Here is a 23,550-nt window from a genome sequence, read left to right as displayed (position 1 = left end):
TAGAAACTCCCTAATGGAGCAGGCATGCAGCACCACGTTGGCAGGTCAGGTTTAGCTCCTGACACAGAGCTGGGTGCCTGTGTCCCTGCTGGCAGCTCCGTGGGTGACACACGGCTGCAGGAAGAGCCTTCATTTCCAGCCAGGGTTAATGGCGTTGGGCTTGGCAGGCTCGTGTGAGTGGGAGAGGCTCAGCCCCTCCTCGATGGCCCTGTCCTTGGCTGTGCTGTGTGTCAGGACTGCCTCTTGAGCAAGGTTCTTGTGTACGTGTTGTGGGGAGGAGAACGCCGTGTGACTGTGTGAGCCGAGGCTTTATGAGAAGTACTTTGTTGGCATCTTTGTGGTGTGCTTTGGAGAGAAAGAGTGTGTGCCACGTGTGTGTGGGCACAAGCAGGTCCCCCTCTGGGGTGTGTGAGTGTGTCTGTCAGGGTGAGGAGGGCAGAGCTGGGCCTGGCTGCCTGTCTGTCGTTTGGATTGGCGCTCCTCAGCTGTAGGTGGCTGGATGTTACAGCTGGATTTCAGTGATCTCTGCTGGAACTATCCCATGTTAAGAAAAGAGCTGTGACTCATGAGGACCTGAGCTCAGAGAGACAGGAACTGAAACCCTGGGTCTGCTGCATCTTTATCTCTTTGTTGTCTTCTCACTTCTAGGGGGAGTCTCAGTTGCATGAATAATTTTTCATTTGAAGGCAGTTGGTGACTTTTGTACCTCTGGATTTCTTCAAGAGGACAGAGTGCAGGATTCTTGGAGAAAAAATGCTAATAGACTGAGTGTTTGGATTGTGGGATGCTGGAGCCTGATTTTCTCAGCCTTTGTTGTGACTGGAAAGAAACTTGCTGAGGCAGTAAAAGATAAGCACCAGTCCTCCAAGCAGGCTGGCACTTACAGGGCTGCCAGCTCCCTGACAGGCTTTGACAATGGCTCTGTTCTTTTTCCAGTTGGTGCAGAAAACGAATGCCATGCTGTAGTTTTTACAGCATTCCTTGCCCACAGGGAAGGTATTAAGAAGAAGGGAGTTTGTGAAGCCTTTTAACATTTTTATTGGCTCATGTGGGGCTTCCTGACAGAAATGGGAAGTGCCAGAAATGGCTGAGGGGCAGCTGAGGGTGCAGAGCATTTGTCACAGCCCCGTTGTGTCACAGGCTGTGACGGACAGCTGGCACTCATCCTTGCAGCATGCCTGGAGCAGGGCTGGCTGCTCCTGGGGCTGGGCTGAGCCACGGAGCTCCCTCTGCCTTCCTCACAGAGCTGTTCCAAAAATGCCCTGGTGTGCAGCAGCACCAAAGCCTGCCCTGGCCAGCCCTGTGTGTTGGGAAGGACACATCCCATGGTGTCCTGACAGCTGCCCTGAGATCCCTGATCTGCAGCAGCGCCAAAGCCTGCCCTGGCCAGCCCTCTGTGCTGGGTGCCCAGGCAGCCATCGTGGTGTCCTGCCAGCTGCCACAGCTTTGGGGGAGCTTGGGCTGCCTGGGGAGAGGCTTCCTGCCTGCTGGGCCAGCACAGGGCACAGAGAGGCTGTGTGGGGCTCTGGCTGCAGGTCCTGCCGGCAGGAAGGGCCTGGCAGATCCTGATGGACACAGGCACAGCCAGACCTGGGGTAGCCTGAAAGCGTGGGGATCTTCAGGCGTCCCACGGTGACATGGATGGCAGGACAGCTGCCCCCTGTTTCTCTTGACCAGTGCTCAGGAGAAATCCCAGCTCAGGTGTGTGGTATCTCCCTCCCAGGCCCTCTTTCTCTGCAGAACCCAACCCCGAGAGCTGTTGTCCCAGCTCTGGCTCATCTGGTGTGAAGGTTGCTTGCAGATGTGTGCTTGCCTGTGCACACGCACAGAGATTGAGAAGCACATTGGCACGGACAATGGTTTGAAAAATAGTTTAACATAAGGACAGTACAGGTGATGGTGACAAGGCTGAGGGCTTGGCTTGACACTTGTCTTGATTGTTCTTGTTGTGTACTTTTGGAAGTTCCCTCAAACATCCCATGAACAGTGTATCCAAATACAATTATTCCATTTCAGAATTACTGATAATCTCACCTTGCAGCTGTTTTTACTTCTGACACCTTATGGCAGTCAGCTTTGCCATTCAGAGATGCGTGTCAAGATCAGGTGGTCATGGTCCTGTTTAAAATATGATGTTTGCTCCCCTCATTGCCTGCTTTCTCCAGTATTATCAGAAAACATGAAATAATAGCTTTTCAGGGATTGTTTCCAAGACTGGTGCTTCCACAGCATACCAATTTTTATGGCATTTTCTGCTCAGAGTACTGATCTTTCAGCCCCTCCTGCATGGCTGATGCTGTTCAGAGTTACCTGCAGTGATTTGAAGGTCTCTTTGCCAGTGAAAGTGTCACAGAAGAACAGGATGGGCTACAGCAGACTGGGGGTTTGTCCCATGGAGTTTGTCCTGTCTGGTTTTCCCTCTCTCCTTGGAGTGTCACACTGCTGGCACTCTTTCCCAGTGCAGCTACAGAACCTTCCTGATGAACTGTCTGAATGGGCTTATTCACAGATATTGGGGTTTCTTCCACACTCCCTTGTTTATTTTGCTGTTTCTGTTTCCCCTTGGGAGTTAGGGATGAGGAATCATTGCCTCTTCCTCCTGCCACAGACCAGCTCAGTGTGGCTGAGCTCTTGGACTCCACTGGATTCCTTGTTTGTTGTGAAGCACCGAGTGAAACTGAGCACTCCTCCCTTTGGTCTTGCAGTTTGTATTAATTTCTGGTATCCATTAAATAGGTGGAATGATGCTTCTTTCCCTCTGGGATACTTGGCACTGACGGGGCTGCACCTCAGATTCTGGGCCTCTCCTAGCAAGAGAGATATTGAGGGGCTGGAGAGTGTCCAGAGCAGGGAATGGGGCTGGAGAGTGCCCAGAGCAGGGAATGGGGCTGGAGAGTGTCCAGAGCAGGGAATGGGGCTGGAGGATGCCCAGAGCAGGGAATGGGGCTGGAGCGTGCCCAGAGCAGGGAATGGGGCTGGAGAATTTCCAGAGCAGGGAATGGGGCTGGAGAGTGCCCAGAGCATTGAATGGGGCTGGAGAGTGTCCAGAGGAGGGAATGGGGCTGGGAAGGGAACGGAGCCCCAGGAGGGGCTGAGGGAGCTGGGAAGGGAATGGAGCCCCAGGAGAGGCTGAGGGAGCTGGGAAGGGAATGGAGCCCCAGGAGAGGCTGAGGGAGCTGGGAAGGGAATGGAGCCCCAGGAGGGGCTGAGGGAGCTGGGAAGGGAATGGAGCCCCAGGAGAGGCTGAGGGAGCTGGGAAGGGAATGGAGCCCCAGGAGGGGCTGAGGGAGCTGGGAAGGGAATGGAGCCCCAGGAGGGGCTGAGGGAGCTGGGAAGGGAATGGAGCCCCAGGAGGGGCTGAGGGAGCTGGGAAGGGGCTCAGCCTGGAGAAAAGGAGGCTCAGGGGGGACCTTGTGGCTCTGCACAAGTCCCTGCCAGGAGGGGACAGCCAGGGAACAGGGACAGGACAAGGGGAAATGGGCTCAGGCTGGGCCAGGGCAGGCTCAGGGTGGCTGTTAAGGAAAACTCCTTCCTTTAAGCCATGTCCAGCCTTGGCTCAGGCTGAGCAGGGCAGGGTGCAGTCCCCATCCCTGCAGGGATTTAAAAGCAGTGTGGATGCCCTGGCACTGTGCAGGATGGGTTAGTGGTGGCCTTGGCAGTGCTGGGGGAGTGCCTGGACTTGATGATCTGAGGCTGCTTTTCCAATCTCAGTGGCTGTATCCAGAGGAGGGCTGTTTCTATTCCGAGTATCTTGACTCCTGGCATAGTTCTGTGCTTTTGTAAACTGCTGATGTGCTGCCTGGGGAGTTTCCTGGTGGGAGTTTGTGGTTAGGTCTGTCCTGCAGTGAGGTGTAAGCCAGAACTGGCAGAGTGCTTTTGGAGAGGCTGGATGGCCACTGGGTGACAGCCTGCAGAATGGTCCTGTGACATGTAGGGGGACACAGTATGGGTAAATGAAGGTAATGTAGAATGTAATTATCCCCCAATGAGTTGCAACTGGATTATTGCAAAAGATTAGGATGGTAACAGGCAGCACCTGTAGCAAATAAGAGCTAGTGGTATAAAAGAGTGGATTGGTGGGAAGAGAAGTCGGATGGCTGCTGCACGGACCAAGAACAGTCAGTCCTAGAGGAGGTATGAAACTGAGGATATGAAATCCTTGCACCATAATGGTAATAGAAGTGTTGTGATGTATAAGACAGCAGTGACACCGTGCAGGGGTTCCAAACCTGTCCCTTTCCTGTAGAGCAGCTGCAGCCCTGGCTGGCAGGAGGGCTCCGTGCAGGGTGTCCAAGGTAATAATCAATACCATCCTTTCCTTGCTGCTGTTCAATTACACTGGTTATTTTCATTTTCTTGTTGAATTAAAGCCTTTCAGCTTTTCACTACCGTGACTGTAATTGCCAAGGCCAACGTGTCAGTTTAATTAAAACATGAAGTAGGGCTGTTTCTTTGCTTTGTTGGATTTCTTTTGCCTTTGCCTGCAGTGGACCTGACATTCTTTATTGTGTTACATTCTGGATTAGCCTCAGATGCTAGAGAGCCCTTTTTGTTCAATTTCTGTTGGTAAATCTGCTGCTTTTAGTTTCCCCACAGGTCACAGAGAAGCTGAGTGGCTCATGGCCCAGCTGCTGGCTCTATAATCTCTAGTGCCAGCCATTTCCCAGGTGGTTGGACAGAGCTTTCACCTTTTTCTGGCTTAAACTGGGTAACACATTCATGCTGCTCTGAACCAGGTCTGGGGCTTCTTGTGAGAGTGGAGCCTGGTGTGCTGCCTCTCCCCAGCTCTTTTTCAATGTGCAAGTCCATTCTGTACTGACACCCTAATTATTGTGATCTTCTCCCCAGTTTTCATACCTTTTATCCCTGGATTGTAAATCATCACTGTGACTTGTGATTTAGGCTGTTTTTTTTAATGGACAGATCATGTGAACTGCAGAATGTCTCTCCAAAGGTCTGTGCTCTTTCAGCAACAGATACACAGATGTTTGAGAGCTATAGAAAAAAATATGCATTGGACAATGAAATAACTTTCCAAAGGAAAATTTAACTTCCAGGCTTTTTCCCCCTTGGAGCTATTGTGCCACTTCACCCATACTCCTTTAAGTATTTAATATTCCCGTTGAGTTTCCTTGCCTTTGGGTTATGTGGACTCAGAGCTGTGTTTGCTCTTCTGCAGTGCTGTGCTGCAGAAATTGGGCTAAGCAGGGCTCAGATCACTTCCTCCCTCAGGGTGTAGGAGCTGCCTGCTCTGGGACAAACACCAGAGTGATAAATTATCCCCGTGCTTTCACGGGGGCTCAGGATTCTGCCTTGCCGAGCACGGGAGGGGATGTGCAGAAGGGATCTGGCAGGCAGCAGGAGTCTGCTGTTGCCTTTCAGCTGTCTGCCTGCATTTTCCCCCTTTGCTCTTCTCCCCAGGCTGTTGAATCTCCTGAGGAACAGAATTGCCATGGGTGATGTCAGCTGGGTTTGGTGTCCTGAGTCATATCTGGAGCTCTGGGATATTGCCTATGAGTCATGGAAATCATTCACGTTTGGGCAGCTGGGCCACAAGTGGGAGATGTGGCAGGTCCACGGCCCCAGCTGCATCACTGGGGCAGAATTTCAGCAGTTGCTGGTGCCTGAGGATTTCTCAATGCAGTAAAGCTGGATGCCTTTGAGCAGAGGGCCTTTAGCTGTTGGACTCCATCACTTATTTAGGTGTTGCTGTGAGCAGGCAGCAGGTGGGATGAAGAGGGAGAATCCAAAGAGATGCCCTGGGTGTCAGTGCTGTCACCTTGTCCTTGCACTGCTCGCAGACCTCAGCTTTCCCCTTGTTCCTCTCTGCTTTTATTGAGTTTCAGGTGTCATCACCTTTCAGAGGATTCCTTCACAAAGTTGTGTCTGCGTTATTGAGACATTTCTGCTGCCTTGGGCTTCTTTAACCTTCCCTGAAGCTAAAGCCTTTTGCCATTCAGCTTTAGTAATTGCGCTGGGTGATCTTACGCAGTTGTCATCCCCAAGATATTTGTTATTCTAAAATTTGAAGGAATAAATCTTCTATCCTTAATTACTTTTATTCCTTCAGCTTTCTTTAATGGTGAAACATAACAGGCCTGGCCTGTTGGTATCAGTGTGTTTATATACACATATAAACATTTAAAAAATCAAGATTTTAGGATCAATAGGAATGCCTTCCTAAACCAAACCTCAGTCCTTTCACCCCTCGGTTGTGTAGGCAGCTCAGGTGGAAGGAGGTGGGGTGGTTCATGCTGGGCTGTCACCTCCTGTGCTGATTTTCCATAGCTGTCCTCTGTACTCAGCTCTCCCGGTGTAATTGTGGCCTGTACCCCTATTCCTGCCCGTGCCACACCTTGCAGCTTGTGTCATTCTCCTTTACTGCTGAGTTTCCTGCCAGAGAACTCTGTATCACTCTGATTTTGCTGTGCCTGGCACCCTTTGTCCCTGCAGTGTCACCTGCAGTGCCAGAGCGTTAAATGTCATTGGGCCTGTTCAGAGTCCCTTGGGAGATCATAAAGAACCCCACCTGTGTTGGTGGGCTGTCCCTGTGTGTGCTCAGGCTATGGAGGGAGCAGGATGGAATGGAGTAACTCAGCTGGAATGATGGAATTGGGTGAATTTGGTCAGGTGGAAGTGGCTGCCGAGGGAGAGGGGTTTTTTGAGGGAGCCCTTCTATAAGGTGAGACGTTTCCAGCAATGGGATGCTGATGGGGTCCCCAGTGAGGGAAGAGAAGGTGACACAATATGAGAAGGAGGAGCTCTGAAGTGTGTGGAGGTGATAAAGATGAGTCTGGATTTGCCAGGCAGATCTGTGGAAGCTGGGTCAGCTGGAAGCTGCCAGGCCTGGTGATGAGCACCAGCCCTGCCTGGGTTCAGGGGTGCTGGGACAGTGCCTTAGACACAGGGGGCATTCCTGGGGCTGTCCTGTGCAGGACAGAGCCTGACTGCAGCGATCCTTGGGGATCGCTTTGAATCCCGTGCAGTGGGATATCCACTGTGGCTGCTGTGTGCCTGTGAAGCTGCCTGCAAAGGCATTGCAGTAAATGCCATGGATGCTGGATCGAAGAGACCATGTTCGTCTGGAACGCTGCTGCATATCTGAAGAACAATGTTATAGAAAGCTTTGCTGCTGGGAGCAGGGTTCACCCCTGATCTCTGCAGCTCTTTCAGCCTTATGTCCTCCCACAGCCCTTGCCATCCCTGTGCTGGGCTCCAAACTCTCAACCCCTCCCCTTACCTTGCTGCTTTCTGGGTGCTCATCTGTGTCTTTAATGTTCAGTGTGGATGTACTTGTGCTGGGTCAATGTTTACAATTATTAACTAAAGAAATTACTCTCGTGGTTTCCCTTGTGTCATTGGTTCTCACCTCTGAAGCTTCAGCTTTCCCCTTGTTCCTCTCTGCTTTGGTTGAGTTTCAGGTGTCATCACCTTTCAGAGGATTCCTTCACAAAGTTGTATCTGAGTTAGTGAGACATTTCTGTATCCCTCTTGTATTGTTGGAGTGGTTTTTTTGTGCTGGAATGAGCTGCAGGTGTCCTGAACCATGAGAATCTAATATATTGTTGGTGGAAGGCAGCTTTGCTGCAGCACAGCGTTTGTGCACACGAGGTTTCCCCACCAGTGTGCTCAGGACTGGCTGCTCACATGCTCTGCAGCGACTCATGTTGGGGATATGCCCTGCTCCATGTGCAGATCCTGTCCTGGAATCCTTGTTAATTAAAGTTAATGAGCAGAGTTGATGATTTTCCAGCGGTGCTGCATGGCAGTGGTCAGGTGTGGCTCACAGGTGTCTCCGCCTTCCCTGCAGGTGAACCAGCGCAATGTCCCGGGCATCGACAGCGCCTACCTGGCCATGGACACCGAGGAGGGCGTGGAGGTTGTGTGGAATGAAGTGCAGTTCTCTGAGAGGAAGAACTTCAAGCTTCAGGAAGTGAGTTGATGTGTCTCCCAACAGGATGTGAGGAGCACGCCCTGCCCTGGGGTGGGATTATGGATGCTTTTTGTGTTGATTATTGCCTGGGTTTGGAAGGCTGTGCTGTCCAAATGTAGCAAATGTGGCTCAAGCCTGGCCTGTATAGGAAATGTCCTGGAAGACTGTTGGGCTATTTCCATGAGCCCTTGTGTTCAGTTAGACTTGGCCCTCAAACCACACTCTGTGAGATGCAGTGCAGAAGGAAATGGATCCTGCCTGTTCTTAGCACAGGGGCTTTACATCTATGTTAGTGTTTGAGGGGACCAAGAGCCAAGAAGAGAGAAGGATATTTGGTGTAGTCTCTGATATGACATGTTTTTGTCTTTCTGATGTTAAGGAAAAAGTTAAAGCAGTGTTTGACAACTTGATTCAGCTGGATCATCTCAACATTGTGAAGTTCCACAAATACTGGGCTGATGTCAAAGAGAACAAGGCCAGGGTGAGTGCAGCCATCAGGCTGTTGGGTTCTCATTGTTGGGTAATTAACAAGGTGGAGGGTAACGTGTCCTGCTGCCCCACAGGTGATCTTCATCACTGAGTACATGTCTTCAGGGAGCTTGAAACAGTTCCTGAAGAAGACAAAGAAAAACCACAAAACCATGAATGAAAAGGTAACTCTTGTTTTCTGTGTGACCATAACTCTTTAGAGCCATCAGCCCCTGGAAAGCCCTTTCAGCAGAGGATCCCAGAGAGAGCTGGTGATAACACCTTGCTGCAGCTGCCCTGTGTCCCTGTGGCTGAGGTCAGCTGCAGGTTCTGTGGGACAGCAGCTCTGTGCTGGTGCTGTACTGCCAGCAGCTCTGCGGCTCCTCAGGTGTGCTGTGGTGGGCGTGGCCCTGTCCGGGTGTGGCGGGCGTGGCCCTGTCCGGGTGTGGCGGGCGTGGCCCCGTCCAGGTGTGACTGGCATGGCCCGGTCCAGGGGCCTCACAGGGAGGGGGGAAGGTGTCTGTACACGGGAGACTGGAGCCCAGGTGTGTTCCTGGACCCATGGGAGTCCTGATTCCTTACACCTGCACTGAGTAAAAGCTGGGGCAGGTATTGCTTCCTGCGAGTGGGCTGTGAATCACAGAACTACAGCTTAGCTCCTTGTGGATGATTTTCTCCTTTTCCTCTTGTACCTGCAGGCATGGAAGCGGTGGTGTACCCAGATCCTCTCTGCTCTCAGGTACGTGGGGCGCTGACCTTGAGGTCCCAGCCATTGGGACTGATGTGGCAGTTAAGTATAAGTGAGGTCCCCAGAGTATCCAGCTTTATAACCTGTGTGTCTCCTTGGTTAGGAGGATGTTGCAGAGACGACAGGGAATCCAAGTTCCACGTGAGGGGGCTTAGGAAAACTTCCACGATGTTGGCAGGCTGCAGGCCTGGTACAGGCAGTGGATTCATAGCTGTTGAGGCTTGTTGTTGTGAGATATGTGTGCACATTTCTTGATGGTGCAGCCCTTCTGCAGCCATCTTTGTGCAGTACAGCTGGGTAGAATGTGGTGTGCGTTTTAAAAACTTTTCCACCTGGGCTAGAGTTGGTGAGAATCTAATTAGAACCTTAGAAAAACACCAGCCTGGATGACAGAGCGTGGCTTGCACTCCATAGAGGAAACTCTGGTGCCCCTTGGCTAAGTTACAGCTATTGGTGAATAGCTTGGGTTCTAATAAGCCTCTGGGAGCTGACTGTCCTCATTTGTGCTAGCTGCTAACATAAACCCCAGCAGAGTGAGATGCAAAACCAGAGTGTACCTGGAACCCAGCACTGAAAAGCTTTATTTGTGCCTGCTGACAAATGTGCCCAGTTGTGTGTGTATAGCACTAAGTGCCCCTTTGAGTAGGGACAGACTATTTTTGGTATAAAAATAAAATTGGAACCCTTTTAGAATGCACTCAGCAGTACTGGGTTGGATGAAATCGTGTCTTTACCTCTGGTACCCTGAGTTTCTTGGGAACTGATGGGAGAAATCTTTCTCTTCCCCTCTGCCATGTTCTGGAGATTCATTAGAGGCAATCCCTGTTTGGTTCTCAGCCAGAGGCTGATATACACTCATGGAATTGTATCTCCCAGCTGCTGTAAATCCCTGGCATGTGCCCTTTGCTCTTCTGATGTTTCTTGACGTGGGAGGGTGTGAAGGGAGGGGTTCAAGGCCTTGACCAGTGCTCTGTTCTGCATCTGCAGCTACCTCCACTCCTGTGATCCTCCCATCATCCATGGCAACCTGACCTGTGACACCATCTTCATCCAGCACAACGGGCTGATCAAAATCGGGTCAGGTAATGCTTGCTGGGGTGCCCCTGCCTTGCCAGAGACTGCCCACACAGAGAGAGGCACTGCTCCTTCCCAGGCTCCCTGGCACCAGAGGCGTGTGTGTGCAGGTGCTTCTCCACCTCCACATCAGCTGTGCCAGACTGGGAGCAGGATTCGCTGGTGATTGGGCCCCTGTCAGTGCAGGAGGGACTCTTCTCTAGCCTCTTCTTTAGCTTTTTGTCTCAAGGGGATGGCACAGGAAGTGATGCTGAAACCTGGAGGTTTTGTAAGCACATAATCTGTGGGTTCATCTGCTCTGCAGGTTTTCATGTCGATGCACAGAGTTCTTCTCCCAGCCCTGTGGAGCTTTGGGAGCTGTGTTCGTGCAGCCACAAGAGTGCTGCTGGTAGCAGCCCATGTTTGTAATAAAGTGCACAGACTGGCAGCATCCAGTGGCTTATCCAGCATGCCATTATCCCATGGGACAATGGAGCTGCCTCAGGCTGCTGAGCTGCCCTCACCCTGCTTGGCACCCACGTGCCCTGCTGGAGCAGCCACCCTGTGCCAGAATGGTTTATTTCATGAGTGAGCAGTGATGCTCCTGGCAGTGCAGAGCATCCTGGCATGCTCTGGTTTTTCCTGCTGTTCCCGTGTCTCTAAAGATCTGTCTGCAGTCAGGATGCATTATTTCACACCTTGACACGACCTTTCAAGGGACAGCTTTGCTACCTGTTGTTCAACTTCGGCAAGTATTCTCAGTCTGGGAATAGGTCTCTGCTTTCCTGGAGCTGTTTATTGTCTGTGTGAGTTCTGCTTTGATGTGGAGCGTACAGGGAGGATGCTCTGCATCTCCTGTCATCCAGAAATGGCCTCTCCATCAGCTGCAGACCTGTGGCTTTTCTTCCCATCAAAGAACTCCCGTGTTGTTGTGTTGTCCCAGGACTGGGGTAGCAGGTTTGTGCTTGTACCAGGGAGACAGGATTGTGGCAGAAGGAGCCACTTTATTGCTCCTGGCCTGCCTGTAAACCTGGGGACTTGCTCTTCACACAAGCTCATGTCACCATGTCATCACACAGACTGTATTGTGTTTTCCTGACTTTGTCCAAGTGGGACAGATTTCCAAGAGTGAGCACATCCAGTACCTGTATGCTGGCAAACTCCCTGGCATTCAGTTCAGACTGATGGGAAAACTTGAGTATTCCAGAAATGCCCTTTTTCAGTTTAGTTTCAAGGTACCATGCAGCTGCCATGTTTCTGCAGGGCAGCCAGTGCTGTCTGTAAAAGCAAATCCATGGAGCTGGCATTGCTTTCATCCCAGGGAGATGCTGCAGCTCCTCAGCCCTGCCATTCCCAGAGGGTGCATCTCCAGGGCTGCTGCTCCCAGGCTCTTCAGCTGTGGGAGAATGGTGGCTCCCCTCAGTTTCACACAGCTTTGCTGCTGTCAGGTGCAGCACAGGGACGTGTGTGTGCTCATGCCAGGAGAGGTGGGTGGCTGTGCTGTTCCAGCTGCAGGATGTGCTGCAGTGTGGCTGCAGCTGCAGTGCTCGTGTGCAGCTGTTCCTGCACAACTGTGGGCTGCCTGCCTCACCTCACATTCAGGAGTCAAGTAATTCATCTAAAAGATTCTGGTCCTTTCCTAAATAAAAAAAGGAAACGATTGCAAGTGGGCTTGTGGTCAAAAGAGGAATCCCCCAGATGGGAAAGCTGTGGCTCCAGTGCAGGCTGGAATTGGAGTTGGCAGTGTTGCAGGATGTATTCCTGTTCCTGCAATGCCAACCAGAGAAGGCAAAGCTGCATCCCCAGGGCTGCTGGTTGTGTTGGAGCTGGAGCCTTTCTCCCTGGCCCTGCTGCCTCTGCATTTCCGTGGGCTGGGTTTGAGTTCTGGGCCTGGAACAGCAGCTGCTCCAGGGCCACTAACAATGCCAGGCCCATGTTTGCTGCTCCTGTCCCTGTTCTGTACAGCTGGCTGGTGTCTGAGCACTTCCCTGTGTCTACTTAAAGCAGCAGGACAGCAATTCCTGTGGATTTATGGGGAACAAGGATTCAGTGCACTGTGAGCTGTGCTTTGGTGCTGTCTCTGTCCCCAGTGCTGTGCTGGATGCTGCTCCCCAAGCTCCTCTCCCTGTGGCTTTGGCCAAGAGAATACTTGCTGAATGTGGGGCAGAAGCCAGGCTAGGGCAGCTGCTGAGTGCACTGCAGGACATGCTGCTGTCTGCTGGGTGTGCCAGGGAGCAGCAGCACCCTGGAAATGCCTGGTGGTGTCCCTGTGACACTGGTTCAGGGTGGGAACAGCCCTGTGCTCCCTGCTGCTCCCTCAGAGGCAGGAGCACCTGCCCTGGCTGCACTGGGCACTGGCTCTCTGTTCAGCCTGTGAATCTGTGTGCTGGGGTCAGCTGTGGGAGAAAAAGGGACTGGGAAGGAGGACAGGTTTTGCATAATGCTTAAATGCAAAAGCCATCCATAATCCATTCATTTGCTCATGTTTTATTCCCCAGTTCCATAAAGTGCAGAGGTTATAGATTTAAGGAGAATGTTTCAAGTGAGTGGAGAGCTTCAGAGAACTCGTGATGAGGACAGGAAAGACACTTACAGCTCTTAACCTTGCCACTGAGAGACTGGAATGTCCCACCTGCTCTGTGGTGCTGTGGTCAGGTGAAAGCATTCCCTGTGATAAGCCCAAGTTGTGCCCTGTGCACTGTTCCAGAGCCCAGGGGCAGCACAGTGCTGCCTCCGTGGGTGTCTGTGCTGCTGACAGGGCTGTTCTGGGGCTACAGCTGCTCTCAGTGTGGGAAGGACAGCGTGTACACACAGTGTGTATGTACAGCAGGGTGTACACTCACACAGGGTGCCTGGTGCTGCTGCCTGCTCCTGGTGGCCTTGCTGGCAGCTGTTCCTGGAACTCCAGCTGGCAGCCTAAGAACCATCCACAGGTGGAAAGAAGTGATGTGTTTGAATTAAATCCCTTTTGGGCAGCTCTGGGAGTGCCCCAGCAGAAGGGAGGCCTCGGGCTGGGGGTCTCAGTGTCCTCTGGTGCTCCTGAGATGTGGCAGTGTGTCAGCCTCTGCTGAGTGAGACCTCGATGGAGCGCAGAGGAGGCTCGGGGAGTGCAGTGCAGGTTGTGCCCCAGGCATTGCTGCTGTGTGTGTCTGTCCTGGCTGCACCACCCCTGACTGAGCCTCAGTCTGTTTAATTGTGTCTGCTCAGGGTCTGCCCTCCGTCCCAGGCCATGGGGCAGGACTCTATGGGTGTTAGCTCTGCTGTTTATCGTGTGGCCAGGTGTGAAAGTGTGGGTTCTCCTCCTGAGATCGGTGGCCAGAAGCTGCTGGGATTAGAGAAAGGGAATTCTCTGCTGCAGAGCGGGGTGGGTGGGACTGTAGGACACTTGCAGAAGAACAGAATTTCTGGCTTCTTGGTCTCAGTCAGCCATTATCATCTGCTTGGTCAGAGCTGCCTTGTGTCCCCTGCCCAGCCTGGTTCTCAGGTGGAAGCCCTGATGTTCCCTAGGTAGATTTGTTTGAAGGGGTGGCTGAGGCAGGGCCCGGTGCTCAGTCCTGTCCCTGTGTGCCCTGACTCTGACCCAGCTGTCTCTATGGATGTAAGTGCTTTGCTGTTCACCAACTCATTGACTTTATCTCGTTTTACTTCCCGCTCACGGGCTGCTCTGTTACAACAGTCTTTCATAGGATATTTGCTAATGGTGAGCAAACTTCTCCGCTCCTGTGATGTGACTCCACTTATGTCATGTACATGATTTTACCTCCGTGTGTATCTGTATATATATATTTATATATATATGTGTGTGTATCTATATTTGTAACACACAGACATACACACTGATGTATTTACAGTGTTCCCTTGCTATAAGGCTGTGTGTAAAACTGTTTGGCTTAGGTGCATCCTGCTTGGAGAGCTCCTGTGTGTGCTGGGATGCCAACAGTTCCTCGTGCTCTTGGCCAGAGCCTTACAGAGAGGGAGCACTGCCCTTTGTGAAGTCTCCTGGTTGTTAGTTTTCTCCCTCTCCGTGTTCTTAGCGTGTGCTAGTCCACGGGCCCCGTGCATGCCAGCTCCTGCATGTCAACAAGCCATGCCTTGTTCTGAGCTCTTCCCAGCTGAACTTCCCACGTCCATCAGGCTCTTCCCTGCTGCTGCTCTGCTGCCCTTGGCTGGGGCCCAGCCCTGGACTAGCCCCCACTGTGTGCTTGGCTATCCAATTGCTTGCTTGTAGTTTGAACTCCTTAGATGTGTTGGTTTAAGATGAATGTTTCAGTGAATGTGTCTGGCTCCTGATGGCCAGATCCCTCCTGCCCCAAATGAGTCCCTGGATTGAAGTAAGCTTGGCTATTGCCGTTTCCCCAGACAGATCTCTGGTTCTGGGGAGATGTGTGCATATGAGGAGGGAGTTGGGTTGGTGGGAGCCAGAGAAGGATTTGAGTGCTGCAGTTTGTAATCCTGTTGCATAGAACACCGTGTTTACATTTAAAATAATTATTTTATTTTTTACCATCAGGGTTATTCTCGATGGTTAGAGTTTGTTTCTACTGAGTTGGGAACCTACCAACCATCAGCTGAAGTGGTAGAAAAGGCAAGGGCCTGACCAGACAGGCTCTGTGCCTTCCAGGCTGGCAGGAGGATGTGCTGTGCCCCTTTCCAGCGGGGCAGAGGCTCCTGGAAACTCAGCCTGGGATCTGGAGTGGCTGAGGGCATGGGGATGTGGTCAGGGCTGGAGGGCAGGTGTCCTTGGGGATGGATGGCGATGTGGTCAGGGCTGGAGTCTGGAGTGGCTGAGGGGATGGATGGGGATGTGGTCAGGGCTGGAGGCCTGAGGCAGGGCAGGTGTCATTGGTGATGGCTGCAGGGTGGCAGAGCAGCAGCCAGAGAACTGGGCCAGGAACGAGCCCACAGAGTGGGGACCGGACTGGGGCTGGGCCCGAGGCCCGGGGCTAGGCCCGGGGCTGGGCCTGAGGCCCGGGGCTGGGCCTGAGGCCCGGGGCTGGGCCTGAGGCCTGGGGCTGAGCCTGAGGCCTGGGGCTGAGCCTGAGGCCTGGGGCTGAGCCTGAGGCCTGGGGCTGAGCCTGAGGCCCGGGGCTGAGCCTGAGGCCTGGGGCTGAGCCTGAGGCCCGGGGCTGAGTCTGAGCCTGGCCTGAGGGCAGCAAGGCTGAGGGCTGGCCAGCCCCTCCTCCAGAATCAGGCACCCCTGTGAGCAGAACCAAGGGCCCTGGTTCTGGAAGGGCAGGAGAAGCCTGGACAAGCACTCTGCAGGCACAAGGAGATGCTGTGGTGTCTCACCTGTGCTGGAACAGCATCAGATGGCCTTGGAACACTGAGCTTTCCTGGACTGTGAACTTGTTCTAACACTGTTGTACCAGGAGGTGCTGTTGATATGAGAGCTGGGCATCTTGAGCAGTGATTTGGGTTTGAAAACACTGAATCTTGAGCAGTGATTTGGGTTTGAAAATACTGAATCTAGGGTGTAAGGCTCGTGTTTTGCTTGAGCATTGAGCTGGTGAGGCTGTGAGTGACATGCTTTCATAACTAATCTTATTTTAGTCATCACTTCACTCCCTTGGATTTTGTTGCCTGATCTTTAAATACCATGCTGATTTCCACATTCTTAACAGACACCTGAGGAGATGCAGAAATAAGAGGTTAGTAGGATATCTTGGATCTGGCTTTTTTGTTTTTTCAATTATGGCAGGTGTAGTTTTAAAAGGAAAATAATGGATAATTTAAGTCATCAGACATTAAAAAAATCTGCCATAAAAATGGTATGTTAGCATTGATTTAGGAAATGTAACATGAATAGATGTAGTTTAGCTTTTCTAACTGTACAATTTTATGTGTGAGTCGAGCACATTGTCTGTCAAGCCAAACATTTTTGGTTCCTTAGAAACTTGGCAAAACTAAGGCAGAAATTCATAATAAGATTTTTCTGTGACTACACATGCTGCTGGGAAAGAGATTGGGCAAGGAAGTCATTTTGAGTGGAACTTTTATATAGCAGAAAGTTCAAGGTTGGATCCAGGCTAGTTTTTTGAGGGGGCTGGATTTCCTTTTAGAGGTTTGACTGCCATGGGTCTGTGTTGTGTGTGAAACTCTTGGTGTAAAAGCCTGTCTCCAAGTGAAGGCACTTCTCATTTGGCTCATTCATGAGGAGCTGTTGGACAGGCTGGGTCGAACAGCACGAGGTTGATTTTGATGGTGCTGGTACAATGCAATGCTGCAGTGCTGTGGCTGCTGCTGTGGTTACCATAGAGGCAGAAAGAGCTCCAGAGAGTTGCCCTGGGTTTTCCTGTGAGCACAGAGTTAGAGCAGGAGCAGCAGCCATGGAGAGTGCCATCCATGGGTTCTGTGCTGCTGGAGGCTCCAGCACTCCTGCTGGCCCTGTGTTCAGTGTCTGGGGGAGGCTGGTGGCATTTTTAATGTCCACTTTAGTGGGAGGAACTGGTCACCTTGGTGGCCTTGTGGCAAAGATTCTCCTCCTTGTGTGCTGTGATAGTGATAAACTCATTTTGTTTTGTAGAAGGTTTAAAAGCCAGCTCTTGCTCCTAGTTCCTGTTCCCCTAACTCAGAGTACCCTGTGTGCTGCTGGGACTGGCCTCATCCATGCAAACACCAGAAAACTATGGTCACCTAGACTGGTTGTTGTTTTCAGTTAAGTAAGACATTTTAAAAGGTTTAAATGTCTCTGTTTAGTGCTCCAGGTTGTAGAACATCCATTTTCTGAGGTCATTGTTATTTCTGTGTTGCACTGAAGCATTGCTGCTTCAGTTTTGTTCAGCTCTGTTTTTTCTCCGCTTTTATGTGACACTCCCAGTGGGCGTGGGGATGTGAATTGTAGTCATCCAGGTCTCCATTCACCCATTCTCATATTAGACAGCAGTTGCAGGTGTCTGTTCCTTCCAGGGCCCTTGGGTTGAAGGCTTTGTGAGCCTCAGCAGTTCAGGGAGCTCCTTTGTGCCATTGTGAAAGGATCACTGAGGCGCCCACAGGCAGGGGCAGCCTGCGGTGCTGGCTGTGCCTGAGCAGGCTGGGCTGTGCTCTCCAGAGCTCCCTCCCAGCTCTGTGGGCACTCTGGCACTGCTCCCAGGCTGAGCTGTGCTCTCCAGAGCTCCCTCACAGCTCTGTGGGCACTCTGGCACCTGCTCCCAGGCTGGGCTGTGCTCTCCAGAGCTCTCTCACAGCTCTGTGGGCACTCTGGCACTGCTCCCAGGCTGAGCTGTGCTGCGGGTTTAAACCTCCCCAGCTCCCTTGGCACGTTATGGAACAATGATTCTCAAAGATGAGGAGTTGGAAATTTGGGAAAGTTGTACTTGAAATTCTTCATTTTGTGGGCCCCAATTGCATTTTAGAGTGTACATTTACATTGGTTCAGTCCCTGCTTCTGTTAGGCAGAGCTGCTCACAGCAGAAGGTGATCCTCACAGTGGTGTTTGTGACGGGTTGTTTTCCAGTGCACATCTGTCCTCTGGGAGCAGATGGCTCCTCCAGAGTAGCTCAGTCTGTAGCATTCAGTGAGTGTCTGTTCTTGGTTTTTCTGACTGCATGCAATTCTTGCACTGTGATGTGAACATGTACATTTTCTTCATAGCGATATTGCATTGGTGCAGCCCAAGCAGGGTTTGTTTGTATGGTCAGTGAAACCTTCATTCTTCTGGTCTAGAATGTGGAACTTGGTTTTGGGTGCAGATTGCAGATCTCCCAACACACTTTGTTAGGGATGAAGTTGTTTGTATAATGAATTATTCCAGCTAAAGTGCCAATAAGCTTCTAAGTCACTGTTTGAGAGCCTGCATGCAGCCAGGATTGACAGGTACTAATCTCACAGCTCTTTTTTATCTGTTCTTGTTTTTCCTGCTCTGCCTACTTCTACTTTCTGCTTCCATGTAATGCATGTGGTCAGACACGTCAGCTTAGAGCTCTTAAGTAATCTTTTAAATGTAAAAATACTACTTGCAGCTTCATGAGCAACGTGGCACAGTGTGATCCTGTCCCTCTGAGGCTCCCTGACAGGAGTGTGTGCCATGGCCCTGGGAGCCAGTAGCTGATGATGCCCTGGGCTGCATTGGGCAGAACTTTGCCAGAGGAGGGAGGGGATGGTCCTGGCCCTGTGCTCAGTGCAGCCCCCCATAGATTGGGGACAGGCACAGCCCCTAGCAGCCTGTGATGGGACAGGGACAGGCTGGGGACAGCCCCCAGCAGCCCCCAATGGTGGGGATCACCTGCAGGGAGGCTCTGCAGGTGAGGCAGGGACAGGAGCACAGGCCTCAGCACAGGCTGGGGCCCAGCTGGTCCCTCTGGAGCTGGGCATTCTCAGGGTGGTGTGGCACAAGCGCAGGTTGCCCAAGGCTGGGATGGAGCCTCCATTCTGGAGTTACCCACCCAGACATGGTGCTGGGCAGCCAGCTCTGGGTGTCCCTGCTGGAGCAGGGTGTTGGACAGGGTGACCTGGGCAGGTCTCTCCCCACAAGAGCCATGCCATGACTTTGATTCTGTGTTAATTTCTTTGCCTTCTCCAGTTTTGTGTGACATTGCCTCTCCCTTGCCAGTGCCACGGGTGCTGCTCCAGCAGTGTTTTCTCTGGAGGGAGCCATGGGCAGTGCATTGGCAGAGGTTGGTTTCCTGCTGGAAGCCATGTCAGTGCATGTGTGCAAATGTGTGTAAGCTCCACCTGCACTGGGAACAGTGTGTGGTGAACTTTTCATACTCTGAATCTGTTTGCTCTCTCAGCTAACGATACTCAACTGCCAGAAATAATAAAATCCTGTTCCTTCTGGTGACTCAGTGTTGCAAACATTTTGCAAATACTGTTTGCAGTCCCTGATACAGATCTGAGGGCTGTAGGGAGCTTTTACTCTGTGATCAGCATAAATATGACACTTCTTCCTGTTTGACTCCTTGTTTAATGGCTGTATGCTTCTTTTTAGGCCAAATAACTTCCTAGTTCCTTATTTTCTAGGCCTTGCTCTCCCTAATAAAAGAGCTTTTGTCATGGCTGTGTGCAGAGAAAGGAAACTGTAGCGCTGTGGGTTTGTGCAGCCTTGTGCCCTTTTGCAGGAGTGGAAGTGCAGGGGATGAGTGCAGGGGATGGATGATTGTGTGGCCTCACAGCTCTCCTGGCCCTGTGCTCGCCCCCTCACAGTGCAGAGGGTGGTCTTGGCTCAGATGATAATTTTTAGGTCCCTGGTGGAACAATCCCATTGCTGGGTTGCACAGCAAGCCCGGGACAATCTGAGAGATCAGCTGTTGATCCTTTCACTGACACTGCTTCCCCTGCTTTCTGCTGGCCAGGCACTGCCCTTGGCTGACAGGGCAGTCCAGATCTGCTCTGTGTGCTCTCAAGAGCCCAAATAGCCCGGGGATGCTGCAGGAGGTGAGCAGGGCTGTGGGACAGGAGGCCTTGGCTGCCTGCAAGGGGAAGTTCTGAGTGCAGGATAGAGGCAGAGATGGGCTGTGAGATGGACACTGCACAGGAGGGAGGTGTCCTCTGCAGCATGGAGGGTTCCAGAGCAGGGCCGGGTGCCCAGGCAGCCCTGCTGAACCTGCCAAGGGCACAGCTGGAAGGAATGCCACCATTGCCTCCTGGGCTGGCACTGCTAGCACCCAGGGGGCACACAGGCTGCCCGCTTACCCTGGCCACCTCCTTTTGCACATTCCTGAGGGTTTGAGAAGCCTGACCAGCTACAGCATGTTCCTGCAGGAGTGCCTGTTGAGTGCCCAGATTGAGTTCAGCTGGTCAAGGACAGGTTGCTTGCCCTACCCTCTGCTGTGCTTCACACCTCTTCCTTCCACCCGTCCTGCTCAGACACTGGATTTGGCTGAACCTTTTTCTAAAATTCATCTCTGATGGTGATTGTCCAGGGGGTGACCAGGTGGGACATGGGACTGGCACTGGGCACATTCCAGTGTGACAGCAGAGCTTCTAATGGCTGGTGGCTCTGTGCTCCCTGCTCTCCTCAGTGTTTCTCCCTGGCAGACAGCTGCTTAGTTTCAGAGTTGTTTGCAGTCTCTGCAGAGGTGGCTGTCCCAAAGGCTTATCTTTCATGGGGGTCCATAATTATGCCCTGCTCACTGTTCTTGTGGCTGCAAGTTATTTCCTCCCCACAGCTGGGAGTGGTTTGTGGAGCTGCTGGCTGCTGGGAGGTTCTGCTGTCTGGGTCGTCACCTCCCTTCCCTCAGCAGCTTGGCCTGATTCTTGTCTGGAGGTGCTTTGGCACCAGCATCCTCCTGAAACGTGCAAGAGCTGTGTGGTAGGTCCATCCTCCCTGAGCTGTGACCAGCTGCAGTGGCACCTCAGGCTGCTGCTCTGAATGAGTGACTTGCTGGTGACAAATGCTGTGGATCTGTTTGAAGTCAGGCATTTGTGCTGGGAGTTGTTCCCACCTTGTCCTGCTGGCAGCAGCAGTTGTGGTCTCCAGGTTTGCCCTGGGAGAGTGGTGCCAAGCTGCCAAGGAAACAGTGTTGGGATGGGATGTGTTGTGTCGGGGCAGGTGACAAGAGATGAAGGCTGTACCTTAATGCCACACTCTGCCCCCTTGGGTACCACGGGCCTGGAGCTGCAGGCGTTCCCTGGGATCTCATCAGGGATGGGGTGTGGTTTCTGTATCCCAAGCATTCCTGGTTCTCTTCTAGTGGCGCCAGACACCATTAACAACCACGTGAAGACCTGTCGTGAGGAGCAGAAGAACCTGCACTTCTTTGCCCCAGAGTATGGAGGTATGCTGTGCCTGCAAGCCTGGGCATTTTTTGGCCTCGCTGATGCTTCCAAGCTGCACCTTGTTCTCAGTTCCAGGCTCCTGACAGATGCCACATTAACAGTCCTGAGCCATTTGCCTGCTGAAGTGCTTCAGCTCCTCTGTTCTGTGGTAGCAGAGGAGGGAGAAGCTGCAGGACTGTCCCAGCCTGGTGCAGGGTGGTGCTGCTGCGTGCAGAGCTGACTGATAACAATATTGTTTCTGTGTTACAGAAGTTGCCAATGTCACCACTGCTGTGGACATCTACTCCTTTGGGATGTGTGCACTGGAGGTGAGTGTCAGACACGGGCTTTGGGACAGAGATGTTGAATCTGAGGAGAGAGAGAACTCTGCAAGGGCTGTGGCCATGGGTGGGTTTGCTCAGTGACAAATGTGTTTTGTTCTCAGAGCCAAGTGCACTTTGCCTTGGAGGGATCCCTATGGAGGCTCCCCCAAGTGCCTCACTAAGGAGGAAATGGCTCAGGGATTTGCAGTTCTTCCCAAATTCCTAATGGGTAATGAATTAGTGGGTCTTGGCCAGTCCTGAGGTCAGACTCCCTGGCTGGAGGGAATAGTCCCTGCTGCAGACCGTTATGTAGTGTCCATGTGTGTGACAGTGCCTGGGCTGTTTGGGGCAGGGGACAGCTGCAGTCTGGCACTCTGTCTGGGCCAGCCTGTGCCATCTGAGGGAGGTTGCAGTCAATGTGAGTCTGACACACCTGGTCATAGCAGCTTTGTGCTTCCTCTGTCCTTGCAGTCAGTAGGTCCAAGTCCAGGTAATGGGAGCTGTGGTTAGGAGTATTTTCTGAGAAGAATTGTCAGAAAGAGCCAGCACAAGAAACCCTCAACCTGTGCTGCACATTCCATTAGTGAAGCAGGAAGAGAACTGTGGAAAGACACAACTTGTAGGAAACAAAACTGAAGCTGAATGCAGAGACACTCTCTGCAATATTTTCCAGCCTTTCCTAGCTGGGAATGAGTGTCTGTGTGGTTGGCTGGAGCCCACTCTTGATGTGTTGTGTGCTTGCTCTTGTTGCGCGATGCAGAGCTATTCACACCGCCAGAAGGGACCCTGTCAGGTCCTGGCAGTGATCCAGTCGTGCTTCATTATGGAATTGCCAAACAGAGTAACAGGCCAATGGATTGTGAGGTTCAAAATGGAGACACTTGCTGTCCAGGTTGTTGCTGGCAGAGCTCCCAGGGCTCCCTGGCAGTCTCGGGTACCAGGAGCAAGCTGTTGTAATGAGGCAGCCATTCTCTCTGTCTCTCCCAATGTGACCTTAAGTTCCCCCAGGCAGCTTGGCTGTGCTGATCTCATGCTTGGCAGTGGTCTGGTGGAGCCTGTGTGCCCTGCAGTCTGTCACTGCCAGGGGAGGCTGAGGCTGTGCCCTGTGTTTGCAGATGGCAGTGCTGGAGATCCAGGGGAACGGGGAGTCCTCCTACGTGCCGCAGGAAGCCATCAACAGTGCCATCCAGCTGCTGGAGGATCCCCTGCAGCGGGTGAGCGCGGCCTCGGGCTCTGCATGCGCTGCTGCTGCTGCTGCTGCTGCTGCTCGTGGTCTCACGCAGGTTCCTCTGCAGGAGTTCATCCAGAAGTGTCTGGAGCAGGACCCGGGCCGGCGCCCCACGGCGCGGGAGCTGCTCTTCCACCCGGCGCTGTTCGAGGTGCCCTCGCTGAAGCTGCTGGCTGCTCACTGCATCGTCGGGCACCAGCGTGAGTACCAGACACGTGGCCAGGGCTCTGCAGAGCTGGCAGTGCCCCTCAGAGAGCTGGCACCACAGCCCTCCCCATGCCCTGCTGCTCTGCGCGTTCCTGCCTGTCGGACACAGGGCTGGGAGGGCTGTGCTGTCCCACCTGCTCTGAGAGCCTCTCCGCCCTTTTCATTGCTTTTCTAAGGCTGGAGAGGAGCTGCATTGCTGCAAGTTACTCCTTTTCTTTTTAATAGATATGATTCCGGAAAATGCTTTAGAAGAAATGACCAAAAACCTTGACATGAATGCAGTGTTGGCAGAGATCAACCACGAGGACAGGGAAGGAGTCAAGATGATGTGAGTGCCCACGGTGTGCCCAGGGGAGCAGTGCTGGGGCCCTGGTGTGGGCACTGGGGTGCTGCCCATCACCTCAGAGTTGGTGTTTCCCCCTGACTGGGTGCCAGTGGGAGCTGCAGGGGAAGGAGCAGTCCCTGTGTGGGCACACACACTTCTGGGCAGGGCTGTTCCTGGGTGGAAGGAGACCTTGCACCTGTTCCCTGCGAGTGGATTCTGTGCAGCTGAGATGAATTGTTCCCCAAATGGACAGATTAAATGAACGCGCTGTAGTTGGAGCAGACACCAGCAAAACGTGGCTGAACAGTTTGGGAAAGTGCTCTGACCAATCACAAACTGGTCAGATGGAGTCACTTTGTCACTTCAGAGAAAGGGTTCCTCAGTGTTCTCCTAATGGAGCACCTTACTCACACTGTGCACAGGGAGAGGCAGCTGAGGCAGCTGGCAGTGGCACACAGCACTGCTGGCACTGGAGGGGTGGCCCCTAAGGGAGCAAGGCTTTGCTATCCAAAAAAGTGATGTACATTTTGGATAACAAAGCCTTGGCCAGTCAAGGGATTAGACTAAGAT

The 23,550-nt window shown here is 52.5% G+C and overlaps 1 protein-coding gene across 2 annotated transcripts in view; it reads left to right on the top strand.

Moving 5' to 3' along the window:
- NRBP1 (nuclear receptor binding protein 1) overlaps positions 1 to 23,550 on the top strand; it is a 30,459-nt gene that overhangs the window by 4,373 nt on the left and 2,536 nt on the right. The window contains exons 3-13 of one of the 2 annotated variants that reach the window (XM_074536257.1): positions 7,811 to 7,933; positions 8,313 to 8,414; positions 8,497 to 8,586; positions 9,100 to 9,140; positions 10,137 to 10,231; positions 13,879 to 13,902; positions 20,834 to 20,917; positions 21,168 to 21,226; positions 22,336 to 22,434; positions 22,516 to 22,648; positions 22,881 to 22,983. In XM_074536257.1, coding sequence (XP_074392358.1) covers positions 7,811 to 7,933; positions 8,313 to 8,414; positions 8,497 to 8,586; positions 9,100 to 9,140; positions 10,137 to 10,231; positions 13,879 to 13,902; positions 20,834 to 20,917; positions 21,168 to 21,226; positions 22,336 to 22,434; positions 22,516 to 22,648; positions 22,881 to 22,983 — 953 coding nt within the window. The remainder of the gene's footprint in view (positions 1 to 7,810; positions 7,934 to 8,312; positions 8,415 to 8,496; positions 8,587 to 9,099; positions 9,141 to 10,136; positions 10,232 to 13,878; positions 13,903 to 20,833; positions 20,918 to 21,167; positions 21,227 to 22,335; positions 22,435 to 22,515; positions 22,649 to 22,880; positions 22,984 to 23,550) is intronic. The other variant, XM_074536258.1, reaches the window with a different exon arrangement.

The sequence above is a fragment of the Zonotrichia albicollis genome, chromosome 3, assembly GCF_047830755.1.
Source record: "Zonotrichia albicollis isolate bZonAlb1 chromosome 3, bZonAlb1.hap1, whole genome shotgun sequence".
Lineage (NCBI taxonomy): Eukaryota > Metazoa > Chordata > Aves > Passeriformes > Passerellidae > Zonotrichia > Zonotrichia albicollis.
The sequence above is the reverse complement of the archived record's forward strand: the minus strand, read 5'-3'. Positions and strand labels throughout refer to the sequence as shown.